At 48.2% G+C, this 19776-nt stretch overlaps 1 protein-coding gene across 1 annotated transcript in view; it reads right to left on the bottom strand.

Annotated features, from left to right (window-relative positions):
* Positions 1 to 19776, bottom strand: part of CABIN1 (calcineurin binding protein 1) — a 192802-nt gene that overhangs the window by 137106 nt on the left and 35920 nt on the right. The window contains exons 20-26 of the mRNA XM_038762494.1: positions 18475 to 18681; positions 17193 to 17338; positions 16192 to 16453; positions 14217 to 14477; positions 13031 to 13182; positions 11774 to 11952; positions 669 to 851 (exon numbers count right to left, since the gene is read on the bottom strand). Coding sequence (XP_038618422.1) covers positions 669 to 851; positions 11774 to 11952; positions 13031 to 13182; positions 14217 to 14477; positions 16192 to 16453; positions 17193 to 17338; positions 18475 to 18681 — 1390 coding nt within the window. The remainder of the gene's footprint in view (positions 1 to 668; positions 852 to 11773; positions 11953 to 13030; positions 13183 to 14216; positions 14478 to 16191; positions 16454 to 17192; positions 17339 to 18474; positions 18682 to 19776) is intronic.

Genomic DNA, 19776 nt, shown 5'->3' with positions numbered 1-19776 from the left:
TGCATATCTGTCATTTCTTTATGTATATTAATGTCTGTCTCCCTGTCTAGACTAAACTTCCTGTGGGTAGAGAATGTGTCTGTTATATTGTTCTATTGTACTCTCCCAAGTGCTTAGTACAGTGCTCTGCACAAAGTGCTAAATAAATATGATTGACTGACTAATACTGTACACCCCGAGCGTCCACGACAGTGCGCCGTATAGAGTGGACACTTATTAAACACTACCATTGCTTCTAATCCTAGAAAAGCGTGTGAAGCAACATGACCTATTGGATAGAGTCTGGGCCTGGGAGCAAGAAGGACCTGCGTTCTAGTCCTGGCTTCTCCTCTTGTCTGCTGTGTGACCTTGGAGAAATCGCTTCACTTCTGTGCCTCAGTTCCCTTTTCTGTAAAATGGGGATTAGGAGTGTGAGCCCCGTGTGGGATAAGGATTGTGTCCAACCTGTTTAGGTTGGATTTACCCCGACACTTAGAACGGTGCCTGGCTGAGTCTTCCCCTCTTGACTGAATGCTCTTTGGGGGCAGGGAATGTGTCTATTTATTATTCTGTTGTACTCTCCCAGGCCCTAGTACAGTGCTTTGCACACAGTAAGCACTCAATAAATACGACTGAATGAATGGCAGAGTAAGTGCTTACCAAATACCATAAAAAATATGTTCTCTTACCTCTGTCCTCGGTGACCCCTTGGGTCTCTTTACTGGATGGCCCCGGCTGCGAGCAGGTACCAGGCCCCTTCTTCTCGGGGTACGGCTTCCGGGAGCCATCTTGGTTGCCAGCTGGTTCGGGAAAGATGTCCTGCGTGGAGTTGGAATCCGAAAGGGTCACGGCCGTGCTGTCCTGGCTCCTTTCTGCAAAGAAAGGCAGACGGAGCGAGACTGAATCCAGTACCTCAACTCGCACCATCCCGCAGGAACAGAGGCTCGGCCCTAAAGCGAGTCTTGCCGCCCAACTGGGCCTCCAAGGAGGGCCGTGCTCATTGCTAGCTTGTTGTGGCCAGGGAAAGTGTCTGTTTATTTTTGTATTGTCCTCTCCTGAGCGCTTAGTACAGTGCTGTGCACACATTAAGTGCTCAAGAAATACGACTGACAGACCGACTCTAGACTGTAAGCTTGTTGTGGGCATGTTTAGTTTTGCATTGTCCTCTCCCAAGCGCTTAGTACAGTGCTCTGCACATGGTAAGCGCTCAAGAAATACGACTGGCTGACAGACTGACTCTAGTAATAATAATAATGATGACGATGGTATTTGCTAAGTGCTTACTATGTTTACTATGTTAAGCTATGTGCTGGGGTGGATACAAGCAAATTGAGTTGGACACAGTCCCTATCCCACGTGAGGCTCACGGTCTCAATCTCTGTTTTACAGATGAGGTAACTGAGGCACTGAGAAGTGAAGTGACTTGCCCAAGGTCACACAGCAGACAAGCCCTAAGATTGCACTATTTGGCTTTTCTTGCTTTCTGATGCTAAACATTCTCACTGTTTTGTATTATACTCTATTCATTGTAGTGTATTCCCCCAAAGTGTTTAGTACAGTGTTCTGCACATAGTAGGTTCTCAATAAGCACCACTGATTGATTGTTTTAAACTCCTGCCAACTTTCTGAGAACTGGTGTCAATGACTTTTTTTTTTTAAATGGTATTTGTTAAGTGCTTACTATGTGCCAGACCCTAAACTAAGAGCTGGGGCAGATACATCATATTTGGATTGACTACAGTCTATGTCCCACAAGGGGCTCACGGTCTTCAGGCCCATTTTATAGATGAGGGAATTGAGGCCCAGAGAAGTAAAGTGACTTGCCCAAGGTCACACAGCAGATAAGTGGCAGAGCCAGAATTAGAACCCAGGCCCTTCTTGCTCCCAGGGCAGTGGTCTTTCCTCTAGGCCATGCTACTTGAGCACTTTAGGGGATTTCATATTTTCAAAGGACTGAAAACTCAGTTATTAACCGCCTCTCCTGTGGGTCCTTGAAAGAGGTTTCATTTTCAGAGGAGGGACAAAATTTAGATGTCATTTAGCTTGTACAAAATCAGAGTCAATCCACCCAACAGTCGTATTTATTGAACACTTACTCTGTCGAAACTAGAACTGAGCCGCTACTTCTCCGCTACATGGGCGTTGATAATTTGGTGTTGCACCATGACCCCAGGGGCTCAATTCATCACATATCGACAATTTGCTCGAGCTTGGGATTTCTATCTCCGCTTCCACGCGCTTACCGATTTTACCTTCCTCATTTGACGGGTGCTTGTCTCGCTCGCTAGCCTGAAGTCCCGAGATCGGGATCAACTCTTGCTCCCGAATATCTCCTCAGCGTCCGAACCACGCTTGGCCCTCAGAAGGCATTCGAACAATTTCCCTGATGATGTCAATAGCCATGACTCATTCCCCCAGGGTACCCAACGTTACCAACAACTTGGCCCGGAGAGGAGGGGGTGGTGAAAGTTAGGACGGACTTATTTTAGGAGATTTAGGGTAGGGTGAGTTTCACCATATCTATTTTTGGGTCAGACGGGAGCAGTTGAGTCACCTCGAGGGGAAAGGTGTTGTCTAGGGCTTATCTGCTTGCCTTCTGCCCAGAACCCTCGCTCAACTCTTTGAAGCCGCGCACGGGAATAGGGGGTGAAGGGAGAAGAGGGATAACAACATCAAAGTAGCAGCAAAAGCAGAATCGCAGAACCAGATGCAAAGCAGCAGTTTCACCCTTAGCTAGCCCAGAGCCGCTTTTCAGAGCTCTGGGGAGTGAGAGCCCGGCCAGAACAGCAGCTGTAGTTTCTGCCCTCACAGAGCTGAGAAAGCCCCAGACGCACACGACATGAATGCAGACACACACCCTCCTTCCTAAAGGACATTTAAGTTCCTTCGGCCACACCGTTTAACTTGAAAACAGCAGCCAGGTCCCTAATGCCTCTGAAGAGGCAGTGAATGTGCCTCTTTATTGTTGTTTTGTACTCTCCCAAGCGCTTGGTACAGTGCTCTGCACACAGTAAGCGCACAATAATTGATTGAGTGAATGATTGAAGACTTTCCTATTTCTGGGACCTCTGTCTTAGAATAATAATAGTACAGTGCTCTGCACACAGTAAGCGCTCAATAAATACGATTGAATGAATGAATAATAATAATTGTGGTATCTGTTAGGTGTTTATGATGCTGCAGGCACTATAAAGCACTGGGGTAGGTACAAGGTAATCAGGTTGGACACAATCCCTGACCCACATGGGGCTCACAATCTTAATCCCCATTTGATAGATGAGGTAACTGAGGATCCAAGAAGTGAGGTGACTTGCCCAGGGTCATCCAGCAGACAAGTGGCAGAGCCGGGATTAGAACCCAGGTCCTTCGACTCCCAGGCCTGGGCTCCTTCCTCTAGGCCACGCTGCTTCTCCACACCGCGACTCTATTACACATCGGTCCTCCCTCAGAACCCGCTAGCTCCAATCTCTATTCTTTCTAGTCCACACTCCTTTCTGTTGCCCAGCTCGTTTTTTGAAAATATCCTTCTGGGCATGTCTCCCCACTACTCAAAGGTCTGCAATGGTTGCTCACCCACCTGCACAATGTGCAGAAACTCCTCATCATCCACCTTAAGGCTTTCAGCCACCTATCTCCCTCCTACCTATCCTATCCTTCTCACATGTTTTAAGACAACGATGCTTTTTTGAAGTCTTGACCGAAATAACCCCACTGTGGCCCCTGCTCCCTTCTCTAACCCATGAGCCTGAAGGTATATAACCAGAGGCAAAGCTGAATGGCTACAGATTAATTCAGGAGATGGGCTATTTGAGCGCTGTTCATTACATTCATCTTTTCTCATCAGTTGTACATTTCTTCTAAGTCACACACCTAGCGTGAGATCACAAGATGAAAAGGTTTCCAACTGTGATGATATTGTAGAAAGTCCACACCGTAACCAAGTAACCTTGGCAGCACAAGACCAAAGTTCAGTTGCCATGAATTAGACAAAGAGGAGGACTAATATCTCAAAACTCAATGATGCCTGCTGCAAGAAGTTTCACAAATGCACTTTCCAGGCAGATGCAATTGAGGAAAGGAGTTTAGAACTGGGCCTCTTCTTGGCCAGACAGTAAAGGTTGGAAATTAATAGTTGTAGCAAAATGGTGACCCCTCTCTTCCTAGCGTTTTCATGGGGGTCTGGTGGGGAGGGCAAGAGGAAGTGTCAAAAGGGGAAGCAGGCCTCATTGAAAGACTTTTTAAACTAAAGGCAGCTGAGAGGGCAGATCACGGCATAATCTAAGGGATTTGAACCTGCCTGCAGCCTAGCCCCTGTAGGCCTAGGACACCCCGCTTCACAATGATTAGAGAAAATATCAAAGTTAATTGAGAAATGACGCACTGAGTCATACCTGTGAAAACGACTCTTGGAGAGAAAGTGCGATTTGATGCTGTCTTTAATATTTATCCTTTTAACTTTCTCAATTTCCCAACTTTACCCTTGATCTAATTCAGATGCAACTTCCCCTAATTTATTTAAGTCCCTCTGAACTTGGTAATATTTCTCCTTGCACAACTTCCCATGGTAATGAACTCCATTATGTTTACCTTGCTTATCTAGCCGAAGATGTAATTTTCATAACGAAGCCCAAAGATTCATGAAAACCAGTAGCAGGACCTTATTTTCATCAGTAGAACTAAAGCATGCAAACAAGTGAAGCCGCTTGGCCCAGGGGAAAGAGCCCAGGCCTGGGAGTTAGAAGGAGCTGGGTTCTAATCCTAACTCTGACTTGTCTGCTATGTGACCTTGGTCAAGTCACTTAGTTTCTCAGTGCCTCAGTTACCTCATGTGCAAGATGGGGATTAAGACTGTGAGTCCCAGATGGGAAATGGACTGTGTCCAAACCGATTTTCTTGTATCCACTCCAGTGCTTAGTACAGTGCCCAGTCCATAAGTAGGTGCTTAACAAATGCTACAATTATTATTATTAATATAACTGGGATGTTCTGTGTCTGGGGAAGAGCTGGCCTTTGGCTCTCTTCCAGAATCCTTAGAGAAGGAGGATGAAAGGGACCTGGAGAGGGACAGGAAGGCTAGAGGTTGTTGGCATCCTGAGCACACTCAGTTGAACCCCTGGGAATTCTTTCTCTCCATCCCCCAAGTGCATGGAATTACATCCAAAGAGCAACTGAGCCTGGTTTGTTACCGCAGGGATACGTGGTTCCATGTGGGCTGTGAGTCCACGGATGTTTCCGTATGCCCATTCATTCATTCAATGGTATTTACTGAACGTTTACTATGGGCAAAGTGACATACTAGGCGCTTAATGTGGCTGTTAGCATGACAGGTACCCCACTCAGCGATCAGTCAATCAATGGTATTTAATGAGCGCTTACTATGTGCAGAGCCCTTTACTAGGAACTTGGGAGAGTCCAATACAAAAAAGCCGGCAAACATGTTCCCTGCCCACAACGAGCTTATCGATCAGTCAATCGATCAAAGGTATTTATTGAGCACTTACCGAGTGCAGAGTCCTGAACTAAGCGCTTGGGAGAGGACAATATGACAGAGTAGGTGTCCACAAGGAGCTTCCAGTCTAACTCTGCCAGTGGACTCCTCCACCATAAATTCCACTTGGCATCTTGCAAGCTCATCTAAGCTGACTACAGATTTCTCTTGAATCCTAATTTTAGAATAGTTCTTTCAAAAAAGCTGCCCCCATTTTAAACAACCTTTGTGGTTCTAACGGAAAACGATAAATATTTCATTACAGGATTGCCAATCATGAAAACAGGATGGGATGAATCGCAATCCAACTCCTACCACTGTCGCATCATAAACCCGTCTGTGCAGGAAACCTGCTGGCCTGTTAAATGACGAAAACCTTAATCATCTGTTAAAACTGGCTTCTCTTGAATTCCCTGGGGTGTTGCAAAGAAGGTTTTGTTTTTTTGTTTTATAAATGGCATTTTTTAAGCACTCGCAATGTGCTAGGCACCATACTAAGTGCTGGGATGGATACAAGCTAATCAGGTTGGATATGTGTCCCACAGTCTTAATCCTCATTTTACAGATGAGGTAACGGAGGTGCAGAGAAGTGAAATGACTAGCCCAAAGTCACGCAGCATACAAGTGGCAGAGGCAGGATTAGAATCCAGGTCCTTCTGACTCCCAGATACAGGCTCTATCTAGGTCTAGGCCACGCTGCTTGCAGAATGATTTTCAAATAAATGGAGACATAAAGAAGCATAGTTATGAGGCTTGGGGGAAAGTTCTTGTTAAAATTCCATGCTTGCTGTAAAGCATAGAAGTATGAAGGTCAAATCCAGTAAAACACCATTCCAACTCTTCATATTATAAATATTTCCGTTTTGAGGGTTTGGCTTTTCAATAGAAAGAATACTATAATTACTTTCATGATACAGTGATTTGTCTCCCAATTTTTAAAGTATACCAAGTTACAAAATGCAACTGTTGGATGTAGTTTTTTAGGAGCAAGGCATCTTTAGAAACAAGGATTTTCAGCAGCTTTTCCATTGTCAATAAAGCGAGAAATATTTTTGTCATTTCATCTGCTCGTTAGTTACTAGACTGTGGAAAATGAAATCTGGTCTGCAAACTGCTCCAAAGCTGCAAAATTGACCCATATCCACTGAAGAGGAATAAGAGAAATAAAAGCAGCTGCCAGCTGCAAACCAGTTGGTTTTAAAGAAAAAAAAATGGAGAATGCTTATTTGCAAAGATAATTTTCTTTAAACTAGTTTTGTCTGGGTGAAGTCCTCAAGCCTATTCCCAAATGCTTTCTGGAAAGCAATGGCATGATTCTTTAGTTCTGTGAATAGAATAGAGAGGAATGATTTTTCTACCAAAACATCCAGGCCGTGTTTCCCCACTTCTCAAGAACCTCCAGTGATTGCCCATCCACATCTGCATCAATAGAACAGAATACCACTGGTATCTATCCAAAGCTGTGCATGTCAGTCATTGGGAGAGAAAGAAAAGGGTGTTTTGAAAATAAACAGTTCTGCTCCCTCGTGATTTCTCAAATCACTGGAGAAACACTGTACTATCCATTCCTTGGGCCTATGAAATGAATGGAATCTGGATTTAGTGTCTGGTACTAAAAGCTACAACTTTAACTAGCTCAGAGAAGAGGAGGAGGAGGAGGAGGGAGAAATAAAGAGGGAGGGAAGAGAATGAGGGAGAAGGAAGGAGGAGGTGGTACCCTGGGAAAAGGAGGAGGAGGAAGAAGAAGGTGCTACCCTGCCATGATTTCTATACAAGGAAAGATTTTTTAATCAGTTTCACCTGCGTTAGCTGTTTCTGTGACTACGGGTCTACCAAGGACTCTAAATCACAAACAGCCTGAAATTCTGCTCCTCTAGCCACAGCTCCCTACTGATCTGGCTTTTACCCGCTGTCTCAAGTTCCTCTCCACAAATTCTCTTCTTGCCCCCGCCCCCCCCGCCCCCCCCAATCTGGCTTCCGTCCCCTTCCCTCTACTGAAACCGTCCTCTCAGAGGTCACCAATGATCTCCTTCTTGCCAAATCCAATGGCCTCTACTCCATCCTAATCCTCCTCGACCGCTCAGCTGCCTTTGACACTGTCGAACATCTAGTTCTCCTGGAAACATTATCCAGCCTATCTCTCTGGCCACTCATCCTCAGTCTCTTTCATGGACGCCTCCTCTGCTTCCCACCTCCTAACTGTGTGGGGCGGGGTGGGGGGGTCCCTCAAAGTTCAGTACTGGGTCCCCTTCTCTTCTCCATCTACACCAACTCCCTTGGAGAACTCATTCGCTGCCTGGCTTCAACTACCATCTCTATGTGGATGATTCCTAAATCTACATCTCCAGCCTTGATCTCATTTTCTCTCTGCAGTTCTGCATCTCTTCTTGCCTTCAAAACATCTCTACTTGGCTGTCCTGCCATCACCTCAAACGTAACATGTCCAAAACAGAACTCCACTCAAACCCTGCCCTTCCCCTGCCTTGCCCCTCATTGTAGACGGTGCCACCATCCTTCCTATCTCAAAAAAGCCCATAGCCTTGGGATTATCCTTGTCTTCTCTCTCTCTTTCAACACAAATATTCAATCTAAATCCTGTTGGCTCTACCTTCACAACATTGCTAAAATTTACCCTTTCCTCTCCATCCAAACGGCTACCACGTTATTCCAGGTTTTTATCCTATCCCGCCTTGATTACTGTATCGGTCTCCTTGCTGACCTCCCTGCTTCCTATCTCTCCCTGCTCCAGTCCATACCTCACTCTGCTGCCCAGATCGTTTTTCTACCAAAACATCCAAGCCGTGTTTCCCCACTTCTCAAGAACCTCCAGTGATTGCCCATCCACCTCTGCATCAAACAGAATCTCCTTAATGTCGGCTTTAGAGCACTCAATCACCTCGCCCCCTCCTACTTCACCTCGCTGCTCTCCCACTCCAACCCAGCCTGCACACTTGGCTCCTCTATTGCCAACCCACTCACTGTACTTCAATCGCAGCTATCTGGCTGCCAACCTCTAGCCCTCATCCTGCCTCTGGCCTGGAATGCCCTCCCTCTTCATATTCAACAGACAATTACTCTCCCCCTCTTCAAAGTCTTATTGAAGGCACATCTCCTCCGAGAGGCCTTCCCTAAGCCCTCTTTTCCTTTTCTTCCACCCCCTTTTGCCCTCTTGAATCCCTCTGACTTGCTCTCTTTATTCATCCCCCCCCGCCTCCCAGCCCCACAGCACTTAAGTACATATTCGTAATTTATTTATTTCTATTAATGTCTGTCTCCCCCTCTACACTGTGAGCTCGCTGTGGGCAGGTACGTGTATTTTTGTGCTGTACTCTCTCAAGCACTTAATATAGTGCTCTGCATATGGTAAGCGCTCAATATGACCAACTGATTGCACTGTGTATCTGTCCTTGTCTCCTAGGCTGTTTTAATATTTTATACCGCTACTCCCAATGTATCTGTCTCCAGTCACCTCCCCGATTTCTACGTAAGCCCCCCGAGGGCCAGGGTCTGTATCTAACCCCCACCTCTGCACTCTTTCCCAGCGCTCAGTACAGTGCTCTGCCCACTGTAAGCACTTATTATGCACTACTACTATTTTGGAGTTGACTGCCAGAATGTGACAACCTTAACAAATTTGGTAAAGGTGGAGAAGCCACACTTCAATTGAATCACACCAACCTAACTTTACTCAAAGCTGGTTTTCCCCTTGATCCTCTACCTCTCTTCTTCCCACCTTATTTCTGAAGGATAAGAAAGATTATCCTGACACTTGTCCCCTGGGGAAAACCAGCCAGAACAGCACCGCCACAAAGACAGCTCTGCCCGGAGGAACTTGAGGATTAGAATGAATCATCCTAAAAGTTAAAAAAAAAAATGGCCACTGTTTTCAGATCCAGAAAGGTGAATTGGGCACCGCCACATCTTCTGCTATATCAACTGAGCAAATCCCTCTTGGCTCCCAGAAGGGAATTCTGGGAACGACAGGAAGGGCGATTTCTCCATCGGCCAAGAAGGCCTGACCATACCCACCTTTCAAAACTTCTCCCGGCTCTGACCCCACTGAAGGTGTACAACTTACAGTAGTTCCCTCCGCCTTGTAAATTTTTACCTTAAGGGTGTTTTGGTTTTTTAAAGAGAGGTTGCTAGCTCGGTTCCTCTTTAAAAGAAACGAGGAGAAGAAAGAATTTTAATTAAAAAAAAAAAACACCCTGAAAAACCCTGGGGGGTTGTCCCACACAACACCTTCGACCCATCAGAACCCAGAGAAATTCTGTCGGACGCATGGAGCCCAATCGGCTCTCCCACCACACGCGGAATCACAGGACCAACGGACTAGATAAGCAGGGAGGCTCTTCTCGGAGCGTGAAGCGGGAAGCCTGGGGATTTAGCATGCTTTTTTTTTCTTTGCCAATTATTCAAGCCAGCCGTGACAGGGGGAAGCAGACACGATGCCTGGGAAACGGAGTTTGGACAGGGTTAGCAGTAGCACGGGCAATATCGGCAGCGAGCTGCTAAAGCAGACTGGAGACGTGATGAAGATGATCACAGCAACTGCACAGACGATGGCATGGCAGGGCTGGGGCGGGGGGGGGCGGCGACGATGAGGCGGACCACTGGATGAAGTTTCAGCACAATGGGATCACCGACAGGACCCCACTCCCTTGACCCCCGCGGCTTGGCGACATGGTGCCAGGGGAATAATAGAAAACAGAGGAGGGCAATACAATTCTAATGCAAAGGGCCATTATCTTCCCTGTCTTTACTGAATTGTAATTAATAATAATAATAATAATAACAATAATTTTGGCATTTGTTAAACACTTACTATGGGCTAGTCGCATAAACCAAGAGAAAGACAAGTGCTTTGGGAAGGGCATTTTTAAACGTTCTTCTCGCCAAGGGGTTTGCTTCTGTTCATGAGGAAGAAAGGAGGGTAGGCCCTCTCTGGTTACCGCGTGGAGCTTCGGGGAGCAAGTTCTCCTTTCTTAAATGCTCTTTGCTGTCTACTCTGAACAGTGAGCACTGAAAGAAGAGGGAGTCCAAGAGGACGCTGGGAGGAACATCCTTAGACCGTAAGCTCATTATGGGCAGGGAATGTGTCTGCTAATTCTGTCGCATCATACTCTCCCAAGCGCTTAGGGCAGTGCTCTGCACATAGTAAGCACTCAATAAATACGACTGATCGATTGATATTCAGCACCTGCAAACCCACCCAGGCAGGCGCAAGATATCCCGTCGGGCAGCTGGAGGGATCGGTCACTATGGGAGACATTCCCAAACTCGGTGATGGGGTTTAGGGCGAACCGGGAGACCTCCCCCAATGTGGGAATTGTCTTCCTTCGGAGGTACTGTCTAAAGTCCTAGTCCGAGAAGTACAGTTAGGATGCAACCGTCACATTTGCTCAGTTCTCCCAAGGCCCCGTTATTACAGCCAACTGAGTCAACGGGCTGAACGGGGAAAGAGCACCACCCTCCCACCCCTAACCCAACCGCCCACAGAGAGGGGCCACAATTTCAGAAAGATACTTTGAAGAGCCCGATCTAGTCACCTAGTGTGCACTCCATTTGATGTTAGTAAAGAATGCAGGTTGAAAGGTCGCCATCTTCCTCATCCCCAGTGGGTCGGCTCTAGGACTAAATCTTTCAATAGTCTCTGCCTTCCGCAGCCTCAGGCCACCAAATCAGAAGCAGTGTGGCCGAGTGGATACAGCACGGGCCGGGGAATCGGAAGGACCTGGGTTCTAATCCCAGCTCTGCCACGTGTCTGCTGGGTGACCTCGGGCAAGTCACTTCACTTCTCCGGGCCCCAGGTCCCTCAACTGGAAGATGGGGATTAAGAGAGTGGGCCCCATGTGGGACAGGGGCCATGTTCAACCTGATTCACTTGTATCCACCGCAGCGCTTAGAACAAGTGCTTGGCACACAGTAAGCGCTTAACAACTGCCATAATTATTATTATTAGTTCTTTGGGCCACCTCACACTGAGCCAGCAGCCCCTTTAGCCCGTGCCACCCCCCGGTCCACGGAAGACCGGCACCTGAGCCTCCTCACGCCTCTCCTATTCCCCTCCCCCCGCCCACTCCGGATGGGGTGGGAGATGGCGACCCCCAGACCGTTTATGTCCGGAAAGCACCGACCACCATGATTTCCATGAGGTTAATGAGTAGGGACATTGCCCGTGTTACCACAGACCCGTCACCTCCGCCCCCACCCCGGATCATCCCCCGCCCCCCGGCCCGCCACCCCCCGCCCGCCATGATTGGAGCAGCACCCCGGGCTGGCAGTATTGAGAACTGGGGACTGTACCGTCCGGCGTCGCCTGCTGATGGGGTTTTTTACATTTGACGTAATCGTGGTCAATCGGAGTGGCTGTGTAAGGTGGGGATGTCAGACCTGGGCCGGACGAGGACGGCAGGGAGGTCCCAGGACCCGGCAGCGTCCCAGCAGACGAATGCGAGTCCTCATCCACCGTGCATGGCTTTTCCCTAGGGAGGGGAGGGGCAGACGGGGTGGGAGAGGGTAAGGGGGTGGGGGTGGATACAGAGAAGGTAAAGACGGGGAGAAAGGGGTCATAAAGAGGAGGGGATAAGGAGGGCATAGAGAGGAAGGGATAAAGAGGGGGAGGATAAAGAAGGGGATATAGAGAAGGAGGTGCGGGCGGGGTAAAGAGGGGGAAATAGAGGAGGGGGCAAAGGGGGGATAAAGAAGGGGATAGAGATAAGGGGATAAAGACGAAGGGGTAAAGGAGGGAAGAGAGAGGAGGGGTAAAGGAGGAGATGGGGGGCATAGAGAAGAAGGGGATAAAGGAGAGGATAAAGAGAAGGGTATAGAGGAGGAGGTAAAAAGGGGGGATAGAGAGGAGGGGATAAAGGGGGGATAGTAACAGAGGGAAAACAGAGGAGAGGATACAGGGAGGCATGGAGAGGAGAGGGTAAAGCGGGGATAAAGGAGGCATAGAGAGGAAAAGGTAATAGGGGAATAAAGGGGAGAGAAGGGACGAGTGATGAAATGGAGGGAAGAAAAGGAGAAAAGAGGGGACAAAGGAGAGGGGAGAAAGAGGGCAGAAAAGGGAGGGAAGAGGAGAAAGGGTGAAAAATGAGAGGAGAAAGAGATGGAGAGAATCGGAAAACGGTCAAAATGACCATCTCACTTAGGCTGTTGGTTGAATACTGAGTATCAGCATTACATTAGGTCTGTTTCTTTATTTTTATGGTGTTTGTTAACCCTCACTATGTGCCAGTCACCATACTAAGCCCCAGGGTAGACGCAGGATAATCAGGTTGGGCACAGTCCCTGCCCCACATGGGGCTCACAGTCTTAATCCCCATTTTACAGCTGAGGGAACCTTGGCCCAGAGAAGTCAAGTGACCTGCCCAAGGTCACCCAACAGGTGACTGGTGGGGCCGGGACTAGAACCCAGGTCCTTTAACACCCGGGTCCAGGATCTCTCCACTAGGCCCTGCTGCGTCTCTTGTCAGCCATCTTTTTCCCTCCCTGACCGTTCACCTGGGATGGATGTGAAGTGTGTCGACGGGGAGGAGTACTGGAGAGGACTCTACTCACTTTTCAACCACTTTGGGGGTGTTCTTCTCCTCACCCCTGGCGAAGGGTCCCTCAGAAGCCTCCTTCATAAAGTTGACCAGAACCTCGGCTTCTATCCCTGAGTCAGGCTTACCCACCAGCTTCAGAATAGACGCGTGGAGTCGGAAATACACCTACAAAAACAAAGTCTAGGAAATCAGCAGAGACTTCCAAGGCCTGAAATGAGTTCCAGGTGGGACACCGTGTTGGGAACCACGGGATTAGGAAACGTCACCCCAGATTTTCCTATCAAAAAGTCAATCTGAAAAGGCTCCCAAAACAACCAGCTGTAGTGATGGGATCGGCTCGTTGTGGGGAGGGAACGAGTCTGTTTATTGTTATATTGTACACTCCCAAGTGCTTAGTACAGGGCTTTGCACAGAGTAAGTAATAAATATGACTGGATGAATGAATGCAAATGAATGCACTATGTGCCCTAGCCATGATTTTTTGCATTTTAATGTATTTATTAAGTGCTTATTTCCTTCCAGGCACTGTTCTAAGAGTGGGGAAGATATAAGAAAAACAAGTTGGACGTAGTCCGTGTAATAATAGTAATAATTGTAGTATTTGTTAAGGCTCTACTATGTGTCAGGCATTGTACTAAGCACTGGGGTGAATACAAGGTATTTGGGTTGGACCCAATCCAAGTCCCACATGGGGCTCATGGTCTTAATCCCCATTTCACAGATGAGGTAACTGAGGGCCACAAAAGTGAAGTGACTTCTGACTGACTGACAATTTCAGCTGTCCACCTTTCCCAAAGCCGGAACTCTGGCTTGGAGTTAAGTACCAAGTTAAGCGCTTAGTACAGTGCTCTGCACACACTAAGCACTCAATAAATACAATTGAATGATTGAATGAGTCCCTCCTGAGGGGTGCCCCATCACCGTAGGGATGCATTCGTAATAATAACAATAATAATAATAATTATTTTGGTACTTGTTAAATCCATATTATGTGCAAGCACTATTCTAAGCACTGGGGTAGATGCAAGTTCATCTGGTTGGACACAGTCCCTGTGCCGCATGGGGCTCACAGTCTCGATCCCCATTTTCCAGATGAGGGAACTGAGGCCCAGAGAAGAGAAGTGACCAGGGTCAGCCAGCAGACACGTGGCGGAGCCGGGATCAGAACACGAGACTCATCTTTCTGCTGCCCGTTTTACCTCCAGGGCCTCCATGGCCAGTTCTGGCGGGTTATGGTAGTGGATCTTCTTCGGGTACCTGGCGGCCTCCTCGTGCAGGTAGTGGCCGGCCTGCTTGTAGTGGAGGAGGTAGACGGCGGGGGGCTGCTTCTGCTTCTCCGCGATCTTCCCCAGCATGTAGTGGATCAGCCACTCCTCTTCATCCCCATCGCCCTCGCAGCGAGAGGCTGAAGTGAAACACAGTTTGGCCGTCTCTAACATGCTGTCTCGGCGCTCTTCCATCTGGAAAGGGACAAGAGCTGAAAGCCGGCAGGGACGGCCCGGGAGGACTCCGGAATTTATTCTGCTGACCCTGATGGTCTCGAATCTACCCCGGCGCTCGGGACGGTCCTCTAGACTGTGAGCTCGTTGTGGGTGGGGGAATGTGTCTGTTTATTGTTCTATCTGGACTCTCCCAAGCTCTTAGTACGGTGCTCCGCAAACACAAGCAGGACGTGGGTGAGAGGTCGGCGGTGAGAGAGAAGAGATGGAGGTACAGTGAGTAGATTGGAATTAGAGCAGTGAAGTGCACTGTCTGAGTTGCAGTAGAAAAGCAGTGAGGTGAGGGAGCAGGGGGCAATGGGAAGTCCAGCCACAGACATGTAAGCAAAGAAGAAACCAAAAAGATGACATAAAAGACCAGGGCATTGAGAAATCTCAGAGCCACAGGGCACTGTGGCTACAAGAGTAGAATTTCTGCCTCCTTATGGCTCAGAAAACGGTCCCCAAAAAGGACGGGCCTAGAAGGAGCCAGGGCGGCCGAGGAATCGAAAGCGGAGGCGATACGTACAGATCTTTTAAACTCTATATTATAAAATGATTCATTTATTTTAATGTCCATCTCACCCACTAGACTTTAAGCTCATTAGGGGCAGGCACCGGATGCTAACCTGAAACATGTCTTCCAAAATGCTTTATTTTTTCAGAGAGCCTTTGCGGCAGAATTCCATGCATTAATAATAATAATAATAATAATAATAATGATAACTGCAGTATTTGTTAAGTGCTTCCTATATGCCAGGCACCGCCGGGGTGGATATAGTCCCTGTCCCATGTGGGGCTAACAGTCTCATTCCCCATTTTATAGATGAGGTAACTGAAGCACAGAGAAGTGAAGTGACTTGTCCAAGATCACAGAGCAGACAAGTGGCGGGGCTGGGATTAGAACCCAGGTCCTTCCCACGCCCAGGCCCGTGCTCTATCCACTAGGCAGAAGTGATGAAGTGTCAGCTGCGGGGGGGGCGGGGAAGTGGGCTGGGAGATAAGTGATTAACTGGAGGAGGTCTCCCACAGGAGATGTGATTTCAGAAGGGACTTGAAGATGGAGATATGAAGGGTTGGGGAGCGGGTAGCTCTAGTAGAAGGTTCTAATCCCGGCTCCGCCACTTGTCTGCTGTGTGACCTTGGGCAAGTCCCTTCAGTTCTCTGGGTCTCAGTTCCCTCATTTGTAAAATGTGGATCAAGACCGTGAGCCCTATGTGGGACAGGGACTGTGTCCAACCTGATTATCTTGTATCTACCTCAGCGTTTGGAACCTTGCTCGACACAGAGTAAGCACTTAACGAATACCACCTTATTATTATTATTATTTGAGGGGGAGACAGAACCTAATTATCTTGTATCTACCTCAGCGTTGAGAACCTTGTTCGACACAGAGTAAGTGCTTAGTGAATACAGCCATTACTATTGTTAGAGGGGGAGACAGAACCTGATTATCTTGTATCTACCTCAGCGTTTAGAACCTTGCTCGACACAGAGTAAGCGCTTAACCAATACCGCCTTTATTATTACTATTATTATTATTAGAGGGGGAGACAGATGTGAGTAGAAATAAACGAACGATGGATAGGGACCCAAGCACTGAGCACGCTGGATTCGCTGGAAAGAGGAGAAGGTTGGCGAGCGGAGCCGCTCGGTTCTGCCCATTGCACGGGCAGAGCGACGTGGGTCTCCTCACCTGCTGCACCACCTCGGGGGGCAGCTCCAGTTTCCACTGCTTCAGCTGGCGGGAGGCGAAGGAATGCAGCGCGTAGGACGTGGTTCCGAACTCAATCCACAAGGACAGGTTGGAGCTGTCGATCTCCAAGGCACGCCTGAAGCAGTTGAGGACGGGCGTTGAGTGCTTCCAGATGGGGCCGTCACTCTTCAACTCGTTCGAGTTCAGTTTGTCCTGGATCCGGCTTGCTCTGGCCAGGGCCATCCCCGCCCAGGAATCAAACCTAGAACGGGGAAAAACCAACAGCTGACCCATTTCTTTTTTCTTTTCTTTTAATGGTATTTGTTAAGCGCTTACTATGCGTCAGGCCCCATACTAAATGCTGGGGATGATAGAGTGTATTGTGCGCTCCCAAGCACTTAGTACAGAGCTTTGCACACAGTAAGTGCTCAATAAATATGATTGAATGAATGAATATCTTGTGTCTACCCTAGCGCTCAGTAGACTGCTTGGCCCACAGAAAGTGCTGAATAAACACACCCACTATTATTTTTATGATTGTGAAACATTCACAATCGTAGAGCAGCAGTGTGGCCTAGAGGATAAAGCGCTGGCTTGGGAGTCAGAAGGACCTGGGTTCTAATCCTGGCTCCGCCACTTGTCTGCTGTGCGATCTAGGGCAAGTCACTGCTCTGTACCTCAGTGACCTCACCTGTACAATAAGAATCGGGACTGTGTCCAGCCTGATTACCTCGTATCAACCTCAGCGCTTAGAACAGTGCCTGGCACATAGTAAGGGCTTAACAAATACCATTAAAAAAAAAAACAACAAAACCCAAAACCATTCAGAAGGGAAGATCTATTGCCCCCTCCATTTTTGGGATAACTGACGCTCCTCGTTGTTCAGCGACTTCCTGAAAATGGCACGGCGCCGCATTAGACAAGATGCCGGGGAGGCGACTTGGACCCCTCAATCTTAGCGGGCGGCTAGTAAAGGGGGGGCCAGGGGCCCGAGCACTGACCTGTGCGGGCAGATGCAGATATCATGCATGTAGAACTTGATGGCCTTGGACTGCTCTTTGTTTTTGAAGTGATAGTCGGCCAGGAGGTAGTAGAGCTCATTCACCACCGGAGGCGAACAATCCGCTCCCTCAGGAAGCGACGGCACCTGGGAGGAGGGATGTGACGGAGGGGGAGAGACGGTAATTTCAATCAATCGATCAGTTGATGGAGCGATCGTATTTACTGAGGGCTTCCTGTACTCGGCGCTTGGGAGATTCCAATATAACAGTAAAACGGACCTCACCCCCTCCTACCTCACCTCGCTTTTCTCCTTCTACAATCCAGCCCGCACACTCCGCTCCTCTAGTGCTAACCTTCTCACTGGGCCTCCACCTTGCCCCTCTCGCCTCCGACCCCTGGCCCACATCCTGCCTCTGGCCTGGAACGCCCTCCCTCCTCCAACCCAACAGACAATTACTCACCCCGCCTTCAAAGCCCTGCTGAAGGCCCATCTCCTCCAAGAGGCCTTCCCAGACTAAGCCCCACTTTTCCTCATCTCCCACTCCCTTCTGCACCGTCCTGACGTGCTCCCTTTGCTCTTCTCCACTCCCAGCCCCACAGTACTTAGCTTATGTATTTAGCTGCATTTTTATTTATTTGTATTGATGTCTTTCTCCCCACCACTAGACTGTGAGCTCAAGGTACGCAGGGATTGTCATTGATTTTTGTTGTATTGTACTTTCCCAGGCACTTAATACAGTGCTCTGCACACAGTAAGCATTTAATAAATACGATTAAATGAATGAAATTCAATCGTATTTATTGAACACTTACTGTGTGCAACATACTGTACTAAGCGCTTGAGAGAGTATAATATAATAATCAACAAACACACTCCCTGCCTACAACGAGCTTTCAGTCTAGAAGGGGAGACAGACATTAATAGAAATAAATCACTCATGGCTATGGACAAAAGCGAGACGCACTGTGGCCTAACGCCTAGAGCATGGGCCACGGAGTGAGGAGGACTTGGGTTCTAATCCTAGCTCTACTACTTATCCGTTGTGTGAGACGAGGGGTGAGGGGCAAGAAGTTGGCATCGGATTAAGAAGCAGAATGGTCTACTGGAAAAAGCCCGGGACTGGTTATCAGGAGACCTGGGTTCGCATCCCAACTCTGCCACCAGTCTGCTGTGTGACCTTGGATGTGTCACTTCACCACTCGGGGCCTCAGTTCCCTTGTAAAATGCCTGGCACACAGTAAGCCCTTAAAGAATACCACAGTTGTCATTATTATTATTACCTTGCTGAATGTTCCCTCGATATAGGCAGACACATCATCCAGACTCAACATGGGCTTGTCTGGCGGGGGGACGATGGTGGCCACTTTCTTGAGGAGGTTGGCGAGATCGGCCGATACCGTGCTCGTTTTGTAGCTGTCGAATTCTGGGAGGGTCTTGGGCTTAAAGTATTCAAACATAAACAAAGCATCCTCCCACATCAGATCCACCTTAAAAGAAGACGGAAAGAAAAACGAATGTCCACATCAGTCGGTCAATCATATTTACTGAGTGCTTACTGTGTGTACAGCACTGTACTAATAACGTGCTTACAGTCTAGAGGGGGAGATGGACATTAATCTGAATGTAATAAATAAAATGACTGAATCCCAGAGAAAATAACCAATTCCAGAGTAGGCTTTGGTGTATGGAAAAGAGCCACAGATGGCTTGTTATTTTGGGAGCAAGCACAAGAAAAGTTTCATGCTTAAGCATGGAGAGTCCTTGATTTACACTGGGGCTTCAGATGCTTCATTTGGCAAATTTCTAGGAGTTAAAAAGGAAATAGAGGATTGGAACAATCTATCTGGCTCACTAACTGATATTTGCCAAACTGGCTTTGGCCAGCAAGAAATCGCGTTACGTTTTTCTGACTCCACCAAACTCGGCCATCTCTCCTTCAACTCGGTCCAGTGACAACCTCAGTTCAATTTTTGTCAGGAGGCCACCAACAGACCCTCCAACTCGAGCCCACACAGTTCACTGGCTAGCCCAATTCACCTTCTGGGGCCTTGAGTTCAGTTCTTCTTTTAACAAAAAGGAAACCCATTGCACTGTGGGATGGGGACTGGGCTAGACCTGCTTACCTTGTATCTACCTTGGCACAGTGCGTGATGCAAAGGAAAGAGAAGGACAGGAAGGACAAGGAGGTGGAAAGGAAGAGAAGGATGAGGATAAGGAGGAGGAGGAAGAGGAGGACAAAGCTGACGACGAGGACAAGGTGGAAGAGTAGGACGAGAAGGAGGATAAGAAGAATGGGGATGAGGAGAATGAGAACAAGGAGGAGGAGGAGAAGGACAAGGAAGAGAAGGATGAGGATAAGGAGGAGGAGGAGGAAAAGGAGGAGGAGGAGGAAGAAGAGGAGGTTGACGATGAGGACAAGGTGGAAGAGGAAGAAAACGAGGAGGAGGACAAGGAGGAGGAGGAGGACAACGAGAAGGAGGATGAGGAGAATGAGGACAAGGAGGAGCAGGAGGAGGAGAAGGAAATGGAAGAGAAGGATGAAGAAGAGGAGGAGAATGAGGAGGATAAGGAGGAGAACAGGG

The sequence above is a fragment of the Tachyglossus aculeatus genome, chromosome 21, assembly GCF_015852505.1.
Source record: "Tachyglossus aculeatus isolate mTacAcu1 chromosome 21, mTacAcu1.pri, whole genome shotgun sequence".
Lineage (NCBI taxonomy): Eukaryota > Metazoa > Chordata > Mammalia > Monotremata > Tachyglossidae > Tachyglossus > Tachyglossus aculeatus.
Note: the sequence above shows the minus strand (reverse complement) of the source record. Positions and strands in the feature narration are given on the sequence as shown.